General features: G+C 31.3%; 3 protein-coding genes across 5 annotated transcripts in view; 1 reads left to right on the top strand and 2 right to left on the bottom strand.

Moving 5' to 3' along the window:
* LOC129917197 (uncharacterized) overlaps positions 1–18,668 on the bottom strand; it is a 139,270-nt gene that overhangs the window by 57,754 nt on the left and 62,848 nt on the right. The gene's annotated exons all lie outside the window — the stretch shown is intronic.
* On the bottom strand, positions 5,200–6,570 carry LOC129913158 (lipase 3-like). The gene is made up of 3 exons (XM_055991700.1): positions 6,481–6,570; positions 5,701–6,420; positions 5,200–5,635 (listed from the first exon to the last, which is right to left on the bottom strand). Exons 1-3 carry the CDS (start codon positions 6,568–6,570, stop codon positions 5,243–5,245), a joined length of 1,203 nt encoding a protein of 400 aa, XP_055847675.1. The 3' UTR covers positions 5,200–5,242.
* On the top strand, positions 13,094–14,558 carry LOC129917198 (lipase 3-like). Its single transcript, XM_055997595.1, has 3 exons — positions 13,094–13,262; positions 13,325–14,044; positions 14,112–14,558. Exons 1-3 carry the CDS (start codon positions 13,179–13,181, stop codon positions 14,502–14,504), a joined length of 1,197 nt encoding a protein of 398 aa, XP_055853570.1. The 5' UTR covers positions 13,094–13,178; the 3' UTR covers positions 14,505–14,558.

Raw genomic sequence — 18,668 nt, 5'->3', positions numbered from 1 at the left:
GTTCGACCCCAGAGCACCCTGCAAATGTTGAAGTGGGCGATGTCGAGTTATTTAATTGGGGTCCAGTCGTCTCTACAGATGTAGAGAGATAATTTTAGCTCCTTTAGAGCACTCTTAAGCCTGGTACGCTGCTCGCGCTAAATTTTAGCTCCCATACAAATTATCGAAAAATTTTAGCAGAGCTAAAATGAGTCCCATACAAATTATTATCGATAACTTGTATGGAAATTTTATTTTAGCTAAAATTAAGCGCGAGCAGCGTACCAGGCTTTAAGGGACAATCGCAGGCGCTTGTTAACTGAAAATTTTAAAAAACTCATGATTGTTCCAAATTACTGCAATCAATTTTTATATTTCATTCTTTTCTCAATAAATGCCTTTTAATGCCTTTTTCGGAGTTTTATTTTGCCTTTTTTTAAGTTTTTAGGTCCACAAGATCCTATCCCTGCTCATCAGTTAGAAAAATGTTCATTTTGTCAAAATACTTTTTCCGACCATTGTAAATGTTTGAAATATATAGAACCGGTGATTTTTTCACTACAAACATTCCTATGTTAGTGATAAGATGCCGTAGCTTAGAGACCATAAGTTCCTCCGTAACAGCATGGGCCTTAATCTCTAACATTTGTCACCGATCGGTGTTAGAGTGAATATACAAGACTGTTTTCGTTCAACCTGTGGCCGCATTATTATTAACCATCAACTTCGTCAATTTATCCGTGCTTTTTGAATTTCTGCTGATTCACCAGAAACCTGCTGATTCACCAAGATCTTTTTGAAATAAATTGTTCTTAAAAGAAGGTTTTTAAATATTTAAATTTTAAAAATGTGTTTGAAAACATTGTTAATTTATTGAATTGATTCCAAATTCTCCATAATGGTATCATAAACTTGCTCTTGAACATTTAATCCCCACAAAAAGTCAAAATGATTCCATTTTGGGTGTGGAACTAAATAGGCATCTTTCAAACTTGTTCCAGGAAGCTCTTTAATAAGCCTTTCAACATCAGTCACCGAAGCTAGATAATCATTTTTACCATAATAAAGATAGATTGGGACATCGACTTTAGCAAGAGGGTATTTTGGAGGTCTAATACTACCATATTTAACATAATTACGAATACTATAATCGAATTGACAAAAACGTCCGGAATTCTTTTCTTGCATAAAATGAATAATCTGATTTACAGACGAACCAGCTGGATTTGTTGCCAAAATATCAGGTAATTTAGCCTTGAAAATAGAAATTCAAGATTAACGGTCTATAAATAGAATAGAAGGTCAGTCGACTTACTTCATTTAGATTTTCCGCATCATAACCACCAATTAGGAAAAATACATTTGAACAAAGTGAAACAACTGGTGATGATTCAGTGCACGCTGTATAGCCAAGCATTTCCATCAGTCTTGAACTTGGCATAAACTCCATGCTGCCAAAAAGTTCAGGTAAAACGTTCGGTAATCCAATTAAATATGAACTCCATTTGAAAATTGGAGACTGCATGTGTTTCATATAGGCTACTGGTGCTAACAAATGAGCAGACTTGATTCGGTGCTTAAAGTCTTCATCCAAAGAATTCAATACAAGGAACGTTGTAGTACCCTGAGAGTGACCAAAGTAAGTAACTTGTTCCTGTCCAGTTTGTTCACAGATATATTCAATCATTGCTGGCAAATCGTGCATGGCAATTTCATGCCAATCAAAGTCCCAAAAACGTTTTCCATTCGGATTGTATGAAATGTGTTTGCGAGAATAAACGTTACCACGAGCATTTCCCATCCAAACATCGTAACCAGCATCGGAAAAAAGGAAAGCCAATGCTGTTTCATTGCCCAAAACAACCCAATCACTGGAGGAACTCAGTAGGCCGTGCATTAGAAATACAACTGGGCGTGGTTCATCCTCAATTGATGTGTTCACTTTGGGTGAATAAGGTATTCGATGAACGCCCAAGATGTATTCATCATCGGTTTCCACTGAATGTTCTTCGAATGGGTAACCATTTTTGATCACCAATGTTTCCTGATAATTTTTGGAGAAAAATTCCCTTAAATATGTTGACAGTTTTTAAGAAATATTTAAAATTCTCTCACCGTTGTGACCGTACTGGATTGTCTGCTCTCTGGAGCCGAAACAACGAGAGTAACTAGAGTTGCCAATAGAATCCAAGGCAAGTTCATTTCAAATTGATGTATTTCCAAAGACTAATGCGAACTTACAAGTGCGAATTCTTTTTATTGATATTTTGTTATCACTATCTTATAAGTGTGGAAGATATCAGTTTCCTTAAAATCAGTCTGATAGATAATTCAAATCTTTCAAATTAATTATGTCCGTCCTTGTCAATAACAAAATTAATTAATATCACCACCGGAATTTTCAATTTAAATTGGGTATTACCACTTTTATAAAATTAGGGAACTTATATTTGATGGACGAAAAAAACGGTATTTATCGTCAATAAATTTGTATAGCCTTTGTATTCTGGTTCCATATACCAACTTTGTTTGTGGGGTAAAATAGTTTTAACGCTTATTACTAGTCTTTCTTTTTAATATCGGAATGTACCTGCCTTCATCTTTAAAGCACCTTAATAGTTAAAGAGTGGATATTTCTAGAAAATCTAAAAAAAAAAACTGTAAAATAGTTATTTCCCCTTTTGAAAAGTCATCATTCATCGGTTGTTATTGTGTATAGATTAACCTTAAATCTTGATTAAGATTTAAGTGGGTTTGAATCTTTTTAATATTTTGTTGAAAATAAGCACGTTTAACATCAGATAAAAATGGCAGACGTTAGTTGTTTATCAATTGATAAAATGTTCAATCTTTAGACTTAATGCGTCACAAGATTTGACAGCTAAATTTTAGTATAACAGTTTAAGATTAAGGAGGTGTGTACCAACAAGGGGTTTCATTTTTATTGTTCGAAAAAAGCTTTTAAGAAAATTTAAAGTCAAAGAAGAGACAATAAAAAGTAGCACTCTTAAATGGGGCAAGTATGGGTTCTTGCTGGGAGCGAAAGAAATTTGGCGCAATGGCAATTCTGTTTTTTTTTGTTATTATTATAATTCCGAGTTAGTAAAAATAAGTAGGTATAATCAAAACGATTTTTTTTTAACTATTTAATCATTATTTGGCAAAATCTCTCCCAACATTTTTCAAAAATGATGTGCCAAGGTGTAAGGGAATTGCACCGTCATTTTATGAATAAATATTTCATATAAGCCTATTCTGTCACTCTTAAAAAAAATCCAAAAGAAAAAAATATTTACCTACTCCTTTTTACACTGTTTAAAATGACAATCGATTTCCTGCCTACAAGGTATGTACATCAGTTTACTTGGTTCTTCAAATAATGTCAAAATCATCCGCAAATGCTAGGAGTTGAAATCCTTGTTTTACATCTTCTTAGTCTTAAATAATTTAGAAACACTCAGTACAAGTTCTAAGTTATAACAATGTAAACATAGTTTTAAGAAAAACATTAAGGGGCTTGTGTTAAGCTCGATATAAAAATTTAAAAAATTAAAATTTGAGTAACCTGTTCAATACATTTTTAGGTTTTTTCGATGTCCAAGTTATGTTAATATTGAAATATAATTTAATAAATAAAAAATTACTTAATTCTTAATTATTTGTGTTTTATTTACAGTCGTAAGTCTATTAAAAATAATTTTTACAACTTTTGAGTTTTTTGTTTTATTACGACGCGTTTCGGAATTTGTCTATCTTCGGGCTAAATGTAAACTTGGTCTTAGGAATTGGTGAATTGTTGACATTATTTGTCTGTTTGTTTTTTAGTTTTATTCTTGTTTCTTTCTTGATTTTCTTACTGCGTTACATTTGTTCTTTCCCTGTTGTTTTTTATTGCTGTTTCATAAAGTTGATTTGTTTTTAGTGATCATTTGTCGTTGAGTAATTTGTCTTTTTCAAGTTTCTTGGCTTTATATATTTCGAACTCCTTTGTTGCATTGATTCTTTTGCCTTTTTGGCACTCGCTCCTGTTTTTAATGCACTTTGTCGAACCAGGGGTTTCGCTTTGGTTGCCTAGTGAAATCCAGGTAATCAATTCCGCGGCACTTTCACCTTTAATTACTCCCTTGACAGTGTTGCAACTGATCTTCTATACATTTGGTCATGGTGATCTTGCGCTGGAAGTTTTTTGACGGCAAACTATCTTACATTTTTTGGTCTTTATTGTTGTTCCATGGATATTGGTTATCTTTCGTATCCGGATTTTAGCAACAGCAAAGAAGTGGTCTAAGTCATGTTTGGGTCGGTGTTTCTTTTAATTCTAACACTTGTCGCAGGCCTTCATCATAAACACTTTTCGAAATGCTATGATATAGGTACCTATACCTACTTAATAATAATACAAATTTTAACTATGAGCCTGTAAGAGCTGAGGTCTTTAAAATGCTTACTGCACGGCACTAGTTAGAAGGAATAGATAGGAAAGAATTTTTGTTGGTACACTGAATTGAGAATAAGATGATTATCATCCAAGCTGGGGGGTAAATAGGGCTCGAACCCACACCTCCAGGTTGGCAGTCAAGCACTACATCATACATAAACTGCACCATTGCCATCCGCAATGGGCTGCTTTACATCTACATATTTCAGGTATTCAGTCATTGTTCGGCTGCACGTGGCATTTTCAAGTTCCGGACATTCCACTCTGAAATCCTTGTTCAATTTTCGTTTGTCTAGTTTCTGAATAGACCTTCCATATCCCAAACTTTTTGTTGGCTTATAACTATCTGTTTATTCCTAATTTGGGCAGTTATTCCAGCGGTAGGAGCGCCCAAACTTTTAATGACTATAATGACTATAACGGCAAAAGGTCGGCTTAATCTCTCCTAGGATCTGTGTTTTGATACGTCTGAGTAGAGCATTTATTTATTATATATACATACCTCTACCAATTAATTATGCCTAATATTGGAAAATAGCCTTGATTCTATAAATGAATTCTTTCGTATAAATGCTTGCATTTCCAGTAATGCAAATTCAAACGAGACCTTTTACTTTTTCAGCAGCCTATATAGTTCGAAAAAGTTAGTTTCATTTGGATGAAACTTTTTTTTTGTTGTAAAGAAGTAAGAGATTTTTTTAAGTGAAAACTATTTTTTTTTTTTTTCAATTTTAAATCTTACACAATATACTTAGTATATTTATCACATTTTTTGGTTCCTAATTCTAACATACTTAATCCTATAAATTGCAGTACTTTTTATTTCTATGAGTCTTTCATTGATTCCAAATCCTCCATAATAGCATCATGAAGTAATTCTCTAATATTCATTCCCCACAAATGATCTAAATGATTCCATTTTGGATGTCCAACTCTGTAAGCTCTCCTTAATGTTGTATCCTTCAAAGTTCTCATCAGCTTATGAACATCTACCACCGATGACAAATAATCATTATCACTGTAGTACAAAAAGATTGGCAAGTCTATTTTCTCAATTGGATATTTTGGTGGTTTTGTACTTCCATAAGCCAATGAATTACGTGCAAATCCATAATCAAATTGACGGAAAAATCCTGAATTGTATTCTTGTAAAAAGTGATAAATCTGATTGATAGATGATCCTGCTGGTGTTGTTGCAGTAATTTCAGGTAAAAGGGTCTAAAATTGTAAAATAAGTTGTAAGTAACGAGGAAATAATGTAAATAATTGAGTTCTAAACTTACATAATTAAGATTCTCATAGTCAAAGCCAGTTATCAGAAAAATAACATTTGCACATAACGACTGAAATGGAGACTTATCACAACAAGCTGAATATCCTAACATTTCCATTGCTTTTGTGTTTGGTAAAAATTCCATATCTCCAAAAATTTCTGGCAAGAAATTTGGCTGTCCAAGTAATAGAGCAGCCATATCTACTAATGGTCCCTCCATGTTTTCCATAAATGCCACAGGAGCCAATAAATGGGCCGACTTTATTTTAGTATTGAATCTCAAATTTAAAGAATTCAACACCAAGAATGTGGTTGTTCCTTGAGAATGTCCAAAGTAAGTTAGTTGTTCTTCATCTGTATAATACAAAACGTAGTCCATCATTGCTGGTAGATCGTACATGCCGATTTCGTGCCAATCAAAGGCCCAAAACTTCTTGAAAAATGGATTATATGTGGCATGTTCTCTGGAATAGGTATTTCCACGAGCATTTCCCATCCAAACATCGTAACCAGCATCGGCAAGTACAAAAGCCAAGCCATAATCTGGACCTGATAGAACCCAATCACTTGAAGAGCACAACAGACCATGCATAAGAAAAGCTACTGGACGTGGTTCATCACTTTCAACTCGACCAGAGTAAGGAATTCTATGAAGCCCAAGAATGTATCCATCGGAAGTTTGTACGGAATGCTCCTCAAATGGATAACCATATTGCTCCACCAATGTTTGCTAAATTAAACAAACTCGATAAGAAATAATTCTTTTAATAATAAATATAGCTTCTTTTACCGTTGTAACAGAGCTTCTCCTCGTTAGACTAGGTGGTGCTCCAGAAATAAGTGGAACCACAGCTAATATCACAATTAAATAAACCTTCATTTTTGAGTATTTTAAGTTTAATGCTGAAATTTTGTATTATGCTTATTGTTTTTATAGCACGCGAGTAAGCTATCGATCGAATTTCCCCCCAAGCTTTAGAGATTTATAACATTTTATGGCCAAAATTAATCAATATTTTTAACCTGTCGTATAGAAGTGATAACATAATCGCCAAAAGTTTCAAATACCTAAAAAACCTTATCCTATTATCTTTGACAGTAGACTGGTGGGTATTGTTAATAAAAAAATGTTTATTATTTGTTTGTGCGTATACCCCCTGTTTTTTTTTTTATTTAATGCAATTTTTTTATGACTGATCTTGGCCAAAAGATAAGAAAGCATTCTTTATATATTTGCACAAGGCTCATATCAGAATAATCACACCTACATGACTTTAATAATTTAATTCTAATCGTATTAAAATTATTATTTATTTTTGTTATTTCCAGTAAAGATAAGGTGTAAGCAACAAAACAAAATTTTTGGGGCCCCTTAAATAGTTGAGTTTATAGCGATATTTTGCTTAATTGGTAAGGCGCTAACTGTTACTGATAGGAAATATTTTCGTAAAGATAAAGATTAGAAATTGAACATTTTGAATAGGTAGACCTGGCTTATCGGTTATATTGTTGCAATAAGGATAAATGTTTTTAACCTTAAAACTTTGAACTGCAATTAGAAAAATAAAATTTTTGTGATTCGGATAAATGAAATAATAAATAATAATAATAATAACTTTAGGATCTGAGAAAACATCGGCAAGCCTACAGTACGGAGTTGTTACTTTTGCGTCAAATGTTTTCTTCCTATTGAAGCAAACTGGTCCATAAATCGGACGTTGGACCATGTTCCTGCACCATACTGCAGGTTCTCCTGGTTCTCCTGGCATTTCTTTGGTTCTCAGTCATTGTGACTTATTCCTCTACTGCTTTCTCAGCCCATTGAAACAGCGATTAGCATGAGTTATGCTTACAATATTGAGTTGGTAAATAAATTTCTTAACCCGCTTAAATTTACACCTTTTTTCGAATTATGCCTTCGTCTCATTTAAGTTGACTTCTTCTAGCTTCTCTTTTGTGAAGCTTTTGCCTTCATCTTCATTTAGTAGCTTGTTAAAATGGTGTTTCCAAAGTTTAAGCATTGGGCGCATTCACGAATGTAGTGACTACGTTCTACACTACACTACAAAGATAGTCAAACGTGAACTGTCATATTTGATAGAAGAAAACATATGAAATAAAAAAAAAATATGTTTTGAGTGGTTATTTAAACCATTTTTTTTTCCTTTCATAATTTTTCATCCTTTTTTCAACTATTCTACAAAAAAATTAATAATAATAACAATTGTTTCCATTAAACAGCTGGCTGAGAAATGTGAACTAACTTTGAAGTCGAAATTTTTACACTACGTCTAAATGGAAATTTTAACTAATTTTTTAGTTGTTTTCAGCCAATCAGAACGAGTCGACTACGAAGTCACTAGATTCGTGAATGCGCCCATTGCTTCCCTATATTCACTTTTATTACTCTTCGATTCTTACGGTCTCCGCCGCTAGTAGTGAATCTAATGTTGTGATTTCGTTTTCAGTATAGTAGGTATATTTCAGAGAGTCCCACATGTACCAGTTGAAAAGAAACCAAACGGTCATTAAACCTCGAAATAGACAAAGTGTTACCAGCTTACTCTTCTGCGAGGATAGTACCAATAATTCAGTTTTTACCTGTGTCTATGCCGTAATAAAACACACTTTTCTATTGTTTCAATATTTTGTTACAGCTTCGGAACCCGTGCAGCTCAGGATACCATCTACACTTGCATTGTCCTTTTTTCATCGCCCGCAGTCCTTGTTCGAAAAGTTAAAGGCTTAAAGTATCAAAAGTAATCAAATTTATTGCATGATTTGGGAGAAACCCTAAATATATCTGGACACTTTGATGATTGTTTGGCTGGGGGGGGCAATCAGTTGTTCAACATACGTCGCGGTCGTTGCCGTAAATTAGAAAGAAATCGCAGTAAAATTTGCATTTAATTGGTAGAGATAAGAAGTTATATGTATGTGATGGATTTGATAACGATATATTTCAATTTCAAAACATTGTAAAAGTTATTAATAAATAATTTATGTATTATTTTTCTTTTTTTTTTTTTTTGTTTAGCCTGAATCATAAAAATTTGATAAGAAAATTTAATTATACCCCAAGGAACGCACTCAGAAAAAAAGACCACTCTGGATATTTCTTATCTTCTTTTTTATTTAGCCTACAATACAAAAATTTATTTTAAATATTAAAAAAAAAAGTCACCTAATTTGTTAAAGAATTTTTTATTTAGCGCTATTATAAGATCATAATGTCTTGAGAGGTTTTTCAAATATCAACATCATTCTGAGTTTAAGAATGTTGAGTTCACTGGGGGGTTCTCAGAAAAAGGTAGCACCTGAGGCCAACTATATGTTGCTGTTTTTGCATTTGCTTATACCAGAAGCTTTACGGTCTAATTTCCTTTTTAGTTCAGGGTCGTATTTCTTATTAATTTTAGAAATAAAGTTAAATTTTTCTAAGAATCCGGCAAATATTATGATAATATTTTGATAATATTTTTTTCGTCAAAGGGATTTTAATTTTTCATGCAGTGAAAGAAAAAATCCAAACTAGCCAAACATTGTGTCAAAAAAATAGTAAAAGTGTGACTTTATTATAAAGCGTGTGGCATTTACTTATTTTCTCGCCATTCAGTAATGTTTTGGTGTATTTATTTATTACATATATCTAGGTGCTTTTTGTTTGACTTTATCAACAAATTCTACTGAATACATTAAGGTGCTTATAAAAATATATAAAACTACAGTAAAGTCGCTAAAATTTTAATTTTTTTTTTTTTAAATTGTTATAGCAAACGTATTTGTCTGATTCTTTCATTCATATCCAGTGCGCAAAAATTTCTTTTGGATTACTTGATATCTTTTTTTTTTGTGACCAAAGTAACTTTGATAAATCCTTTACACCTTGTACTAGTATTTGGATTTGTAAAGGAGGAAAAAAGAAGTTTCGGTCAGATTTTCAATAAGGGTTTCCAATATATTTGAGATTGAACATAGAAAACTGATATACGATAGGGGTTTAGAGAAATAAATACCCCTCGTACGTTTTTGACCAACTTACATGATATTTCTCTTTTTCGTGTCTTATTTTGAAAAACATATAAAACTGTTCAAATTTCCATTTTTACTTGCGATATAGGTACTATGTATATTAGGGTGTCCGTCAGGGGCGTACGTTGAGCTTTCGGGGCCCCGGGGCAAGACCAAATTTTTGGGGCCACTTTGATATAGAAAATAAGAACAAATAAAAAAGTACGTATACGCCCACTTATTTATTTTTTGGGGCCCCTGATATACCTATCTTTTGTTAGTCACTTAAATTATGTAAGTAATATTTTCTGGGGCCCCAAGATATTATGTAATTTTTCTTTCAAAAAAGCAATTTATTTTTTTGGGACCCCTGAGGTACCTAATACTTTTTTTTAGATGAAATATTATGTGGCTGGCTACCAATTCACTGAAAAATATAATTTGTCTCTCTTGTGTTCGAAGTGATTCATGTCAAGTATCTATAACCAGTTGCCTTCTCTGCATTGTCTCCTTACGGGGCCCTGGCGTATTTAAAAATTTTAAATGCAGTTTTATTGGTTTTTAATTCTTTTCAAATATTGCATTCAAAAATTTGTGTAGAAATTAAAAATTTTAATTTTTTTTAAATTTCTATTTGAAATTTTTGCCGTTTTTATAATAAATAAATATTATTAAATACTTTACCCTTTCTTGTTTGCAACTTTTTTTATGTCATTTTTTAGGTGAACAATTTTTAAACAAAATTCAATAAAAATATTGTAAACATATCTTTTGTAGTTCGAGAAAAATAAATTTAAACGTATAAAAACGGCAAAAATTTCCAAAAAAAATTTTAAAAAAATTAAAATTTTTGATTTATACACAAATTTTTGAATGCAATATTTGAAAAGAATTAAAAACCAATAAAACAGCATTTAAAATGATGACTACGAAAACAGCTAATAATTTCAAAAACCGAAATAAAATATAAAAACATTTTTTAACGGGAAATTTTGAATACGATCTTTTAAAGTACCAGTTTTCCAACTAGAATTATTAAACCTTTCAAAAATAGATGATTTAATTCGAGAGAAAAAAAAATTTTATGTATCAGTTAAAAATTTCACATACAAATTTGTATGGGGAAAGTATGACCTTAGAGGCACGGGTTAATGACCTCCAAAAAATTTGTTTTTGCTAAATTCCCTTTATTTAGGCCCTAAACTTTCGATCTAGGGGGTGTCTCCCCCGAAAACATCACTTTGGGAAATAACGGACACCCTAATGTATATATATCGTCGGTGAAACCAGAAAAGTGTGTAACTCCATTTTAGCAAATTTTATAGGAGAGCAAAAAAACAAAATCGTTTTGAAGGCATTTGTATGAGTTTTCATTTTCTAATTTTCTAATAAAATAAAAACTAATATAAGCCAAAAATAAAATTATTAAAAAAAAAAATTGAAAATTTTTTTTGAAAAATCAAATTTTCGAAAACGGGACATTGAATTTTTTTGAAATTTTCTTTTTAGATGTTGATTAGTGATTTCTACAAAATGACATACCAATTTTATTTTAAAACTTTTTTTCAAAAAAATTAATTATAAAAAATTAATTTTTAAAAAAACGGATCTATCGATTTTAAAAATTTTTTTTTCTACAAATGCATCTTAGTTTATCAATCAAAACTGCATACTTGTTTTGGAGGGCAATTTGATTTCAGATTTTATTTTATTTAAAAAAAAAAAACGAATTTTAATTTTTTTCTTTTTTTACCTACATATATAGTAGGTACCTACATTTTCCAAACATCTGTATAAAAAGTCTTAAAAATTTAAGCAACTTTAACTCTAAGCGCAAGTTCGTGCGACCCAGTCGTGCATTTTATTTACACTGTATTGATTTTACACGGTTAGGCTGAAATAAATTTCACTATAAGGATTAACTTGAAGTGATTGATAAGTTATCTTAATCTTTTGGGGGGTAAGACTAAAGAAAAAACTCATCAAGAAACATCTCTCTAAATACGAAAGAAATCAGATTAAATCCGCCTATAATTTGTAAAAATAAGAAATTTATATGATATCTGATTACGCTAATTTGATTGTTATTTTTTGTTTATCATTCATGGTTTTTCCAGTTTGAATTGACGATCGTAACGAAATGATAAGGTAAGTTCAAAGAGGCATATCTGACTTCTGAGAACGTACTAAAGGGTTTTTAGAATAAAAAATCAGCAATAGAAATCTTTCCAAGAATTAAAGCTTAAGTTGATATATACCCCTTGTCGTCATAAATCTAAAAGTTAAATATAAGATTAAGAAAAAATTATAGTTTTAGTACCGTTAAGATAGGACACTGCCAAAATGGAAATTCCAAAATCTATTACACTCAACAAAGTTGAAATCTATAAAAAACAGTTAGTTGGAGAAAAAGTGAAAGAAACCGAATGAACAATAACAGACTTGTCTGAGTTAATAAAAATGCTAGTCGGTTCAAGTGAACTTGATAATTGGAAAACCTGTTCGGGGTTATGAATTCATAAGTGGCAGCGGTGGTGCGAAGCGTAGTGCGTCGGCCTCCCAACCGCTAGGTCGTGAGTTCAAGCCCAGCTCGGGCAATTTTCAAAATCAATTGAACATAAGCGACTTAGCACCACTGAAAGGAGTCTGATGATCGGGTTGGTCCCCGTGAAATAGCTATAACTCCAGCTTTTGAACTTGGTGGTAACACACACAAGTTGTTGTTGTTCATTCAAAACCTTCAATATAAAAAACATCTTTGAAGTGGTAGCGATAGTTGTATTAATATTAAACAAATTTTCAAAGCAACGGTCCCTATGGCGTATGAGTACTATTTTTTTTTTATTTTACCACCTAACATTTGTAGATCATTATAGCTTATTCGTCCGAAACAATTTAATTTAACTGCAGTTACAAGTTTGGACAAATGTATCCTTATTGCAGCAATAGAGGTATATCCGATAAATTTTATTTATCATTCTAAATTTGCAAGTTTTAATTGTTTTTAAATTGTTCATATCAATAAAACTTTAGCGCCTTTAGCAAAATATCATAATAAACTCAACTATTTACGGGGGTCTCAAAATAATTTCTTGTTAAAAGTTTATTTTTTAATCTTTATTTGAATTTCAAAAAAAAAACCTCTATAGCTTGTTAGAATAAGTTATCGTTTAATTCATTCATATTTGTGATATCAGACTTGGTCAAAAATAAAACATACTTCGTTATCTTTTGGTCAAGATCAGACCAAAATAATTATTTTCTTATAAAAAATGTCGAAGTTTACTATCAAAGATAATAATAAGGTTTTGAGAACTTTTGGCAATCATTTATCAGAAACTTAGGTCTTATCACTTCATTTATAGTAGTTTTGATTAATTTAAATGCCAGGGGGGATGGATTTCTATAGTAACTCGAGTACTATATAAACAAAAGGCAAAATATGGAATAGCGTCAATAAATTCAAAATATTCAAAAATGAAGGTTTATTTAATTTTGTTATTAGTTGTTATTCCAATTATAACTGGAGGACCTATTTTCAGAAAAAGTTCTGTTACAACGGTAAGAATACCTTAGCTTTATTGACATACGCGTTGTTTCTTATTGATATACGTTTGTTTTAGCAAAAATTGGTAGAAAAACATGGTTATTCATTCGAAGAGCATTCTGTGCAAACTTCCGATGGATACATTCTTGGACTCCATAGAATTCCCTACTCGCCAAAAGTTCAAAGTGATGAGCCACGTCCAATAGCTTTCCTTATGCATGGCCTATTGTGCTCTTCAAGTGATTGGGTTATACCAGGTCCCGAAAATGGCTTGGCTTTTGTACTCTCCGATGCTGGTTACGATGTTTGGATGGGAAATGCTCGTGGAAATACCTATTCCAGAGAGCATGCCAGTTATAATCCATTTTTCAAGAAATTTTGGTCCTTCGATTGGCACGAAATTGGCTTATACGATCTATCAGCTATGATGGACTATGTTTTGTATTATACAGATGAAGAACAACTAACTTATTTTGGACATTCTCAAGGAACAACAACATTCTTGGTTTTGAATTCTCTGAATTTGAGATTTAATTCCAAAATCAAATCGGCTCACTTAATGGCTCCAGTGGCATTTATGGAAAACATGGAGGGACCATTGACAGATATTGCTGCCCTTTTGTTTGGACAACCCAATATTTGGCCAGAACTATTTGGAGATATGGAATTTTTACCAAACACCAAATTAATGGAGCTATTGGGTTTAACAGCTTGCCGTGAGAGTTCTCCAATTCAGTTTTTCTGTTCGAATATTATGTTTCTTTTTACTGGATTTGATTATGAGAATCTAAATACTGTAAGTTAAAAATGAAATAATTTCCCATTTTTCTTCTCCATATTTATAAATTTTATTTCAATTTCAGACCCTTTTACCTGACATTTTGGCAACAACTCCTGCAGGTGCATCTGTTAATCAGATAACTCACTATTTGCAAGAGAACAATTCGGGATATTTTCGTCAATTTGATTATGGATTTTTACGGAATCCATTTGCTTATGGAAGTACAAAGCCTCCAGAATATCCAATTGAGGAAATAGACGTGCCGATATTTTTGTACTACAGTGACAATGATTATTTGTCATCGGTGGTAGATGTTCATAGATTGATGAGAACTTTGAAAGAAACAACACTTAGGAGAGCTTATAGAGTTCAACATCCAAAATGGAATCATTTAGATCACATTTGGGGAATGAACATTAAGGAATATCTGCATGATGCTATCATGGAGGATTTGGAATCGATGAAAAACTCATAGTTTTTTTTTTCTAAAAATTGTGATATGTAGAATAAGGTTTATACAATATATTATTGTGCCCAATTTAAATTTAAAAAAACATTTTCTTATAAAGTAAAATAAATAATAATATACTAATTCTGAATTTGATTTACAAAGCTTGGACCTTTAAGGAACAGATTAAATCTTTAAAGAACAGGCTAAAGTATTTGATGCTCTCCAAAAATTTAGAGCATAGTCTCTTCACCTTCAAAAGTCTAAAAACACATTTTTGATGACGTTACTTCCTAAAAAATTGTGAAATGAATATATAACATTTCAAAAAGTCAGTCATAAGTTCAGTACCCACCAATTTAACAATCATGTATTTTGCCTCATTTTCAAAAATGAATTAGTTTAATTTAGTATTAGTATTTTTATTTTTTATTTTTTTAGACAATTTTAATTAGACACCAAGAGACATCCTGTACTTAACATCTATCAAGCTATATAATGATGTATGTTCTATTCTTCTCTTTCATAAAGGTGAGGTTAAAAATAAAAATTATTTACTACCCATAGAGGTTCACTATGGCGTATGTGGAATATTTTTGTATTTTATTTTTTATATAGAAAAATCTAAAATGGTAATCGCAATTTGTTATTTTTTTGTTCAAGCTATAGGCAAGTTGATTTGACCTTTTTTAAAGATTATTTATCTGACTATTAAGTGATGTCTCTAGATAAAATTAACACCTGGCTGAAATTGGTTTGACCTTTCACTCGTTCCTAATAATAGATTGAGAAAAATCTCCATCAAAAAAATTAAAAAATATGAACTAGTTTAAGAAGCGTTAAAAAGTATAGGCGGTGTTCTCCAAAAAGATCACTTTTTTTCAATGAGATCAATTTTAGAAAATAATTCTATTTGAAATAATTGTAAATTGTCGAAAATATCGATTTTCCTTATAAACTTTATATCTCTATATTTATACAGGGTGTCCGGTAGAGAATGGATAAGCATTAAATGGCTGATAGCTACACTTATGACTGTTCTAAAACCAAATAGAAAAAATTTCTATCGCAACCAGTTTAGAAAATACTGACTTTTTTTGGGAAACCGACGAAGTTACGAATACCAGAGTTACGGGCGACAGAGTTACGAGCGTCAAAGTTATGCGAAACCGAAGTTACGAAAAACTAGAGTTACGAATTCTAAAGTTATGTTAAGCTATGACATGTGATTTTTGGGTTGGCAACAATTGCGAGGAACGACATGGAATTATGGAAATACAAACAAGAGATTAACATTTTTCTCATTGGTCAGAACTAAATGAGTAAAGCGAAAATGGGTGTTATTTAATCTTGTAAAATTTTGATTGGATAGGTATAGATATACATATGGTTTTGTTTTTGTGAGAAGATCGCAAAAACGTTGAAATAGAAAAAAAACATGAGTATACTTATGTAAGTTTGGGGGACATAATTGAATTTAACTTCCTATTTGTCCAATTAATATTGCAAATACGTATTTTTTTTTCTATTAATTAATATAATTATTCATAGCGTATTTTGTAATACCCACTTTGTTATTATTTATATTAAAATAATAACCAACCCCTCTTTTTTTTACAGACGTTATTTTGGTGTGGTGAACTGTTGTTGCAATTGTTGCCAACCCAAAAATCACATGTCATAGCTTAACATAACTTTAGAATTCGTAACTCTAGTTTTTCGTAACTTCGGTTTCACTTAACTTTGACGGCCGTAACTCTGTCGCGCGTAACTCTGTTATTCGTAACTCCGTTACCATTTCACTTTTTTTCGTTCAGTAAATTTTATATTTTATCATCTTGCGTTTTCGTTCATCACGCAATGAATGAATTTTATAAATTTTATAATTTTCTACATAAGAAGTTAAAAGAGTTCATAACTCTTGCAGCTTTTCTGTAAAAAAAAAAAATTTTAAATTAGTTTTTCGATGCAAAATGTGAAAAAAATAATTTTATGAAAAATTTTAAACACTTGTGGCATAAAAAAAATCTACGTAGATGGACATAAGGGGATTTCATAATAGTTTTGATCATACTTAGAGTTATAAGGAAGTTATTGGTACCAGAATGCCAAAAAAATCCTATTTATTTCATAAATGAATTTTACTGTATTATCTTAAGTTTTTTCACATTGCTGCCACAAAAGAATGGATCCCATCAGTTTTTTTTTGTTATATTAAAAAAATAACTTAAACATAAAAATAAAACACACTTACCGCCAAATATTGACATTGAAATTTTTTTGTGTGACCTCAAAAGGATATGACTTCTTAAAGTTCTTTGCCATATTTTTTCCAAGCAAGCTCCAAATCAATCCCAAATCCGAATCAAGTTTAAATACATTTTTGAGGCTATTTTCATCCGAAAATTAAGCCAATTCTGTGCCTAATTGAAGGAGTAAAAAGAGTACACATACACCGTAGTGACCCTGTGCATGACTATAGTTTTTTTTTCAACAGTTGCTCTGCAATAAATTTCACTTAAGCTTAACCAAATGTGGAAGAAACAATAAAGTTGAAAAGAAATGATAAGGTTATCTTAAAAAATCCATCTGAGTATTTCTTTAGAGTTTCTAAAAAAACAATAAGCACGATAATATTTCCACAGAGTCATTGAAGCTTTACTTGATATAATTTCGTCTTGTAATGCTTAAGTCCCCTCCTCAAGCGGGACAAAAATCCATTTTTTTTTTTTGTAATAAAGATTTGGTTCGGCGCCCAAAAAATTATTAATTTAAAAAAAAAATCAATTTTCATTTTTACTCAAGAAAATAATTACTATAGCCTTGTCCGTAAACTTTATAGTATAATCTTTTTAAATTCTGAGAGAAAGGTAAAACATTTCATTCCACCTTTATCTAGTCACAGCCCAACATTGATGATACCTTATAATACTTAATTTCCCCAAAGGTTCTTTCACGTTTCCTTTTATCAATCTCTTTACATAAACTAACTCGAAGCATTTCCTACAATGAATTATTTCTCATATTTCCATTAAGACTAGCCTCTATGGCTAAAAACCAACCACCAACTGCCATCATCAATAAACATGCAAAAAAGTAAAGTCAGCTGCCACTTTTGTTTATTTAATTAAAAAAAATAAAAAACAAACACTCTTAGATAACCGTTTACTGGAAAAGTCTAATCCCACCACCTTTTCCATAGGTATAGCCATAGCCAAGCCGCATTTAAGACACAAAATTGCAGTGACATTTATTTTATTCTGATAAATACACACGAGTCAGAAATTTGCATAACCTTAATGACTGGACTTTAGTAGAGGACATGACATATAACGACTTCGATTTTTATTATTTTTTTTTTTTAATTTTATCGATAAAAACTGGGTGTGAGAAGGCAGAGGAATATAGGCACCGAAAAAAATCGATGCAATTTATCATGCCAATATACTATACGTTGCTTGTTTGGTGTGGCGTGTGTTGGTTTTTTGATATCCCTTTAGTTTTGCACTTGAGTTATTTTATATGGAAACGGAAAGTAAGGCACTTACTCTTTGTTCCAAATTTGCCAATTTTTCATGCCAAAAAGATGACACCCTTTTTTCTAAAGTAAATTAGGTTTTATAAAGTAATGGAACAATTTATTATTATATTTTTATAATTGACACCATAATGGAAAATCTGTTAAATGGTTCACAATATTGAAGTGCCTCTTTTGTACAACCTTTATGCTCATCGGTTTACCACGTGATTATGACTATATGTCAATTGACTATAAGGACTCTGGGTCATTGTAAAGCTCTGATCTGTGTCTTTAGATACGAGTATATGTTACAACGAAAAATCAATAAAAATCTCATATTCATTTTTAATAAAGCCTACTTTTATATTGTGTCGTATACAGTAGAATATTTTAAGTTAAAAAAGAAACTACACAAAGTTGTTTGCCTTTTTGCTTGATGTAATACTTGGTGCAAAACAAAAAATTAAAAAAATTTATTTCTTTGGAAACTTTACCAAAATCTATAAGCGATTTTCAATGGAACGCATTTTCAACGAAATCAATAAAATTCGTATCTACTTGGGCAGAGGAGCATGAGTAGTTCTAGTTGTAAATGTAATGAACAAAGCAACAAGGATAATATGAATACTATTTTTGAAAATGGATTTTAACTGTGTTTCATATATGCAAAA

The sequence above is a fragment of the Episyrphus balteatus genome, chromosome 3 (genome assembly GCF_945859705.1).
Source record: "Episyrphus balteatus chromosome 3, idEpiBalt1.1, whole genome shotgun sequence".
Taxonomy (NCBI): Eukaryota; Metazoa; Arthropoda; class Insecta; order Diptera; family Syrphidae; genus Episyrphus; species Episyrphus balteatus.
The sequence above is the reverse complement of the archived record's forward strand: the minus strand, read 5'-3'. Positions and strand labels throughout refer to the sequence as shown.

What these genes read in the sequence shown, in the direction of transcription:
- LOC129917198 (XM_055997595.1), top strand. Translation starts at nt 13,179, where the DNA reads ATGAAGGTTTATTTAATTTTGTTATTAGTTGTTATTCCAATTATAACT. An exon ending in GAAAAAGTTCTGTTACAACG is followed by an intron (nt 13,263 to 13,324) that starts GTAAGAATACCT and finishes CGTTTGTTTTAG; the next exon opens with CAAAAATTGGTAGAAAAACA. An exon ending in ATTATGAGAATCTAAATACT is followed by an intron (nt 14,045 to 14,111) that starts GTAAGTTAAAAA and finishes TTTCAATTTCAG; the next exon opens with ACCCTTTTACCTGACATTTT.
- LOC129913158 (XM_055991700.1), bottom strand. Translation starts at nt 6,570, where the DNA reads ATGAAGGTTTATTTAATTGTGATATTAGCTGTGGTTCCACTTATTTCT. An exon ending in GGAGAAGCTCTGTTACAACG is followed by an intron (nt 6,421 to 6,480) that starts GTAAAAGAAGCT and finishes TGTTTAATTTAG; the next exon opens with CAAACATTGGTGGAGCAATA. An exon ending in ACTATGAGAATCTTAATTAT is followed by an intron (nt 5,636 to 5,700) that starts GTAAGTTTAGAA and finishes TTACAATTTTAG; the next exon opens with ACCCTTTTACCTGAAATTAC.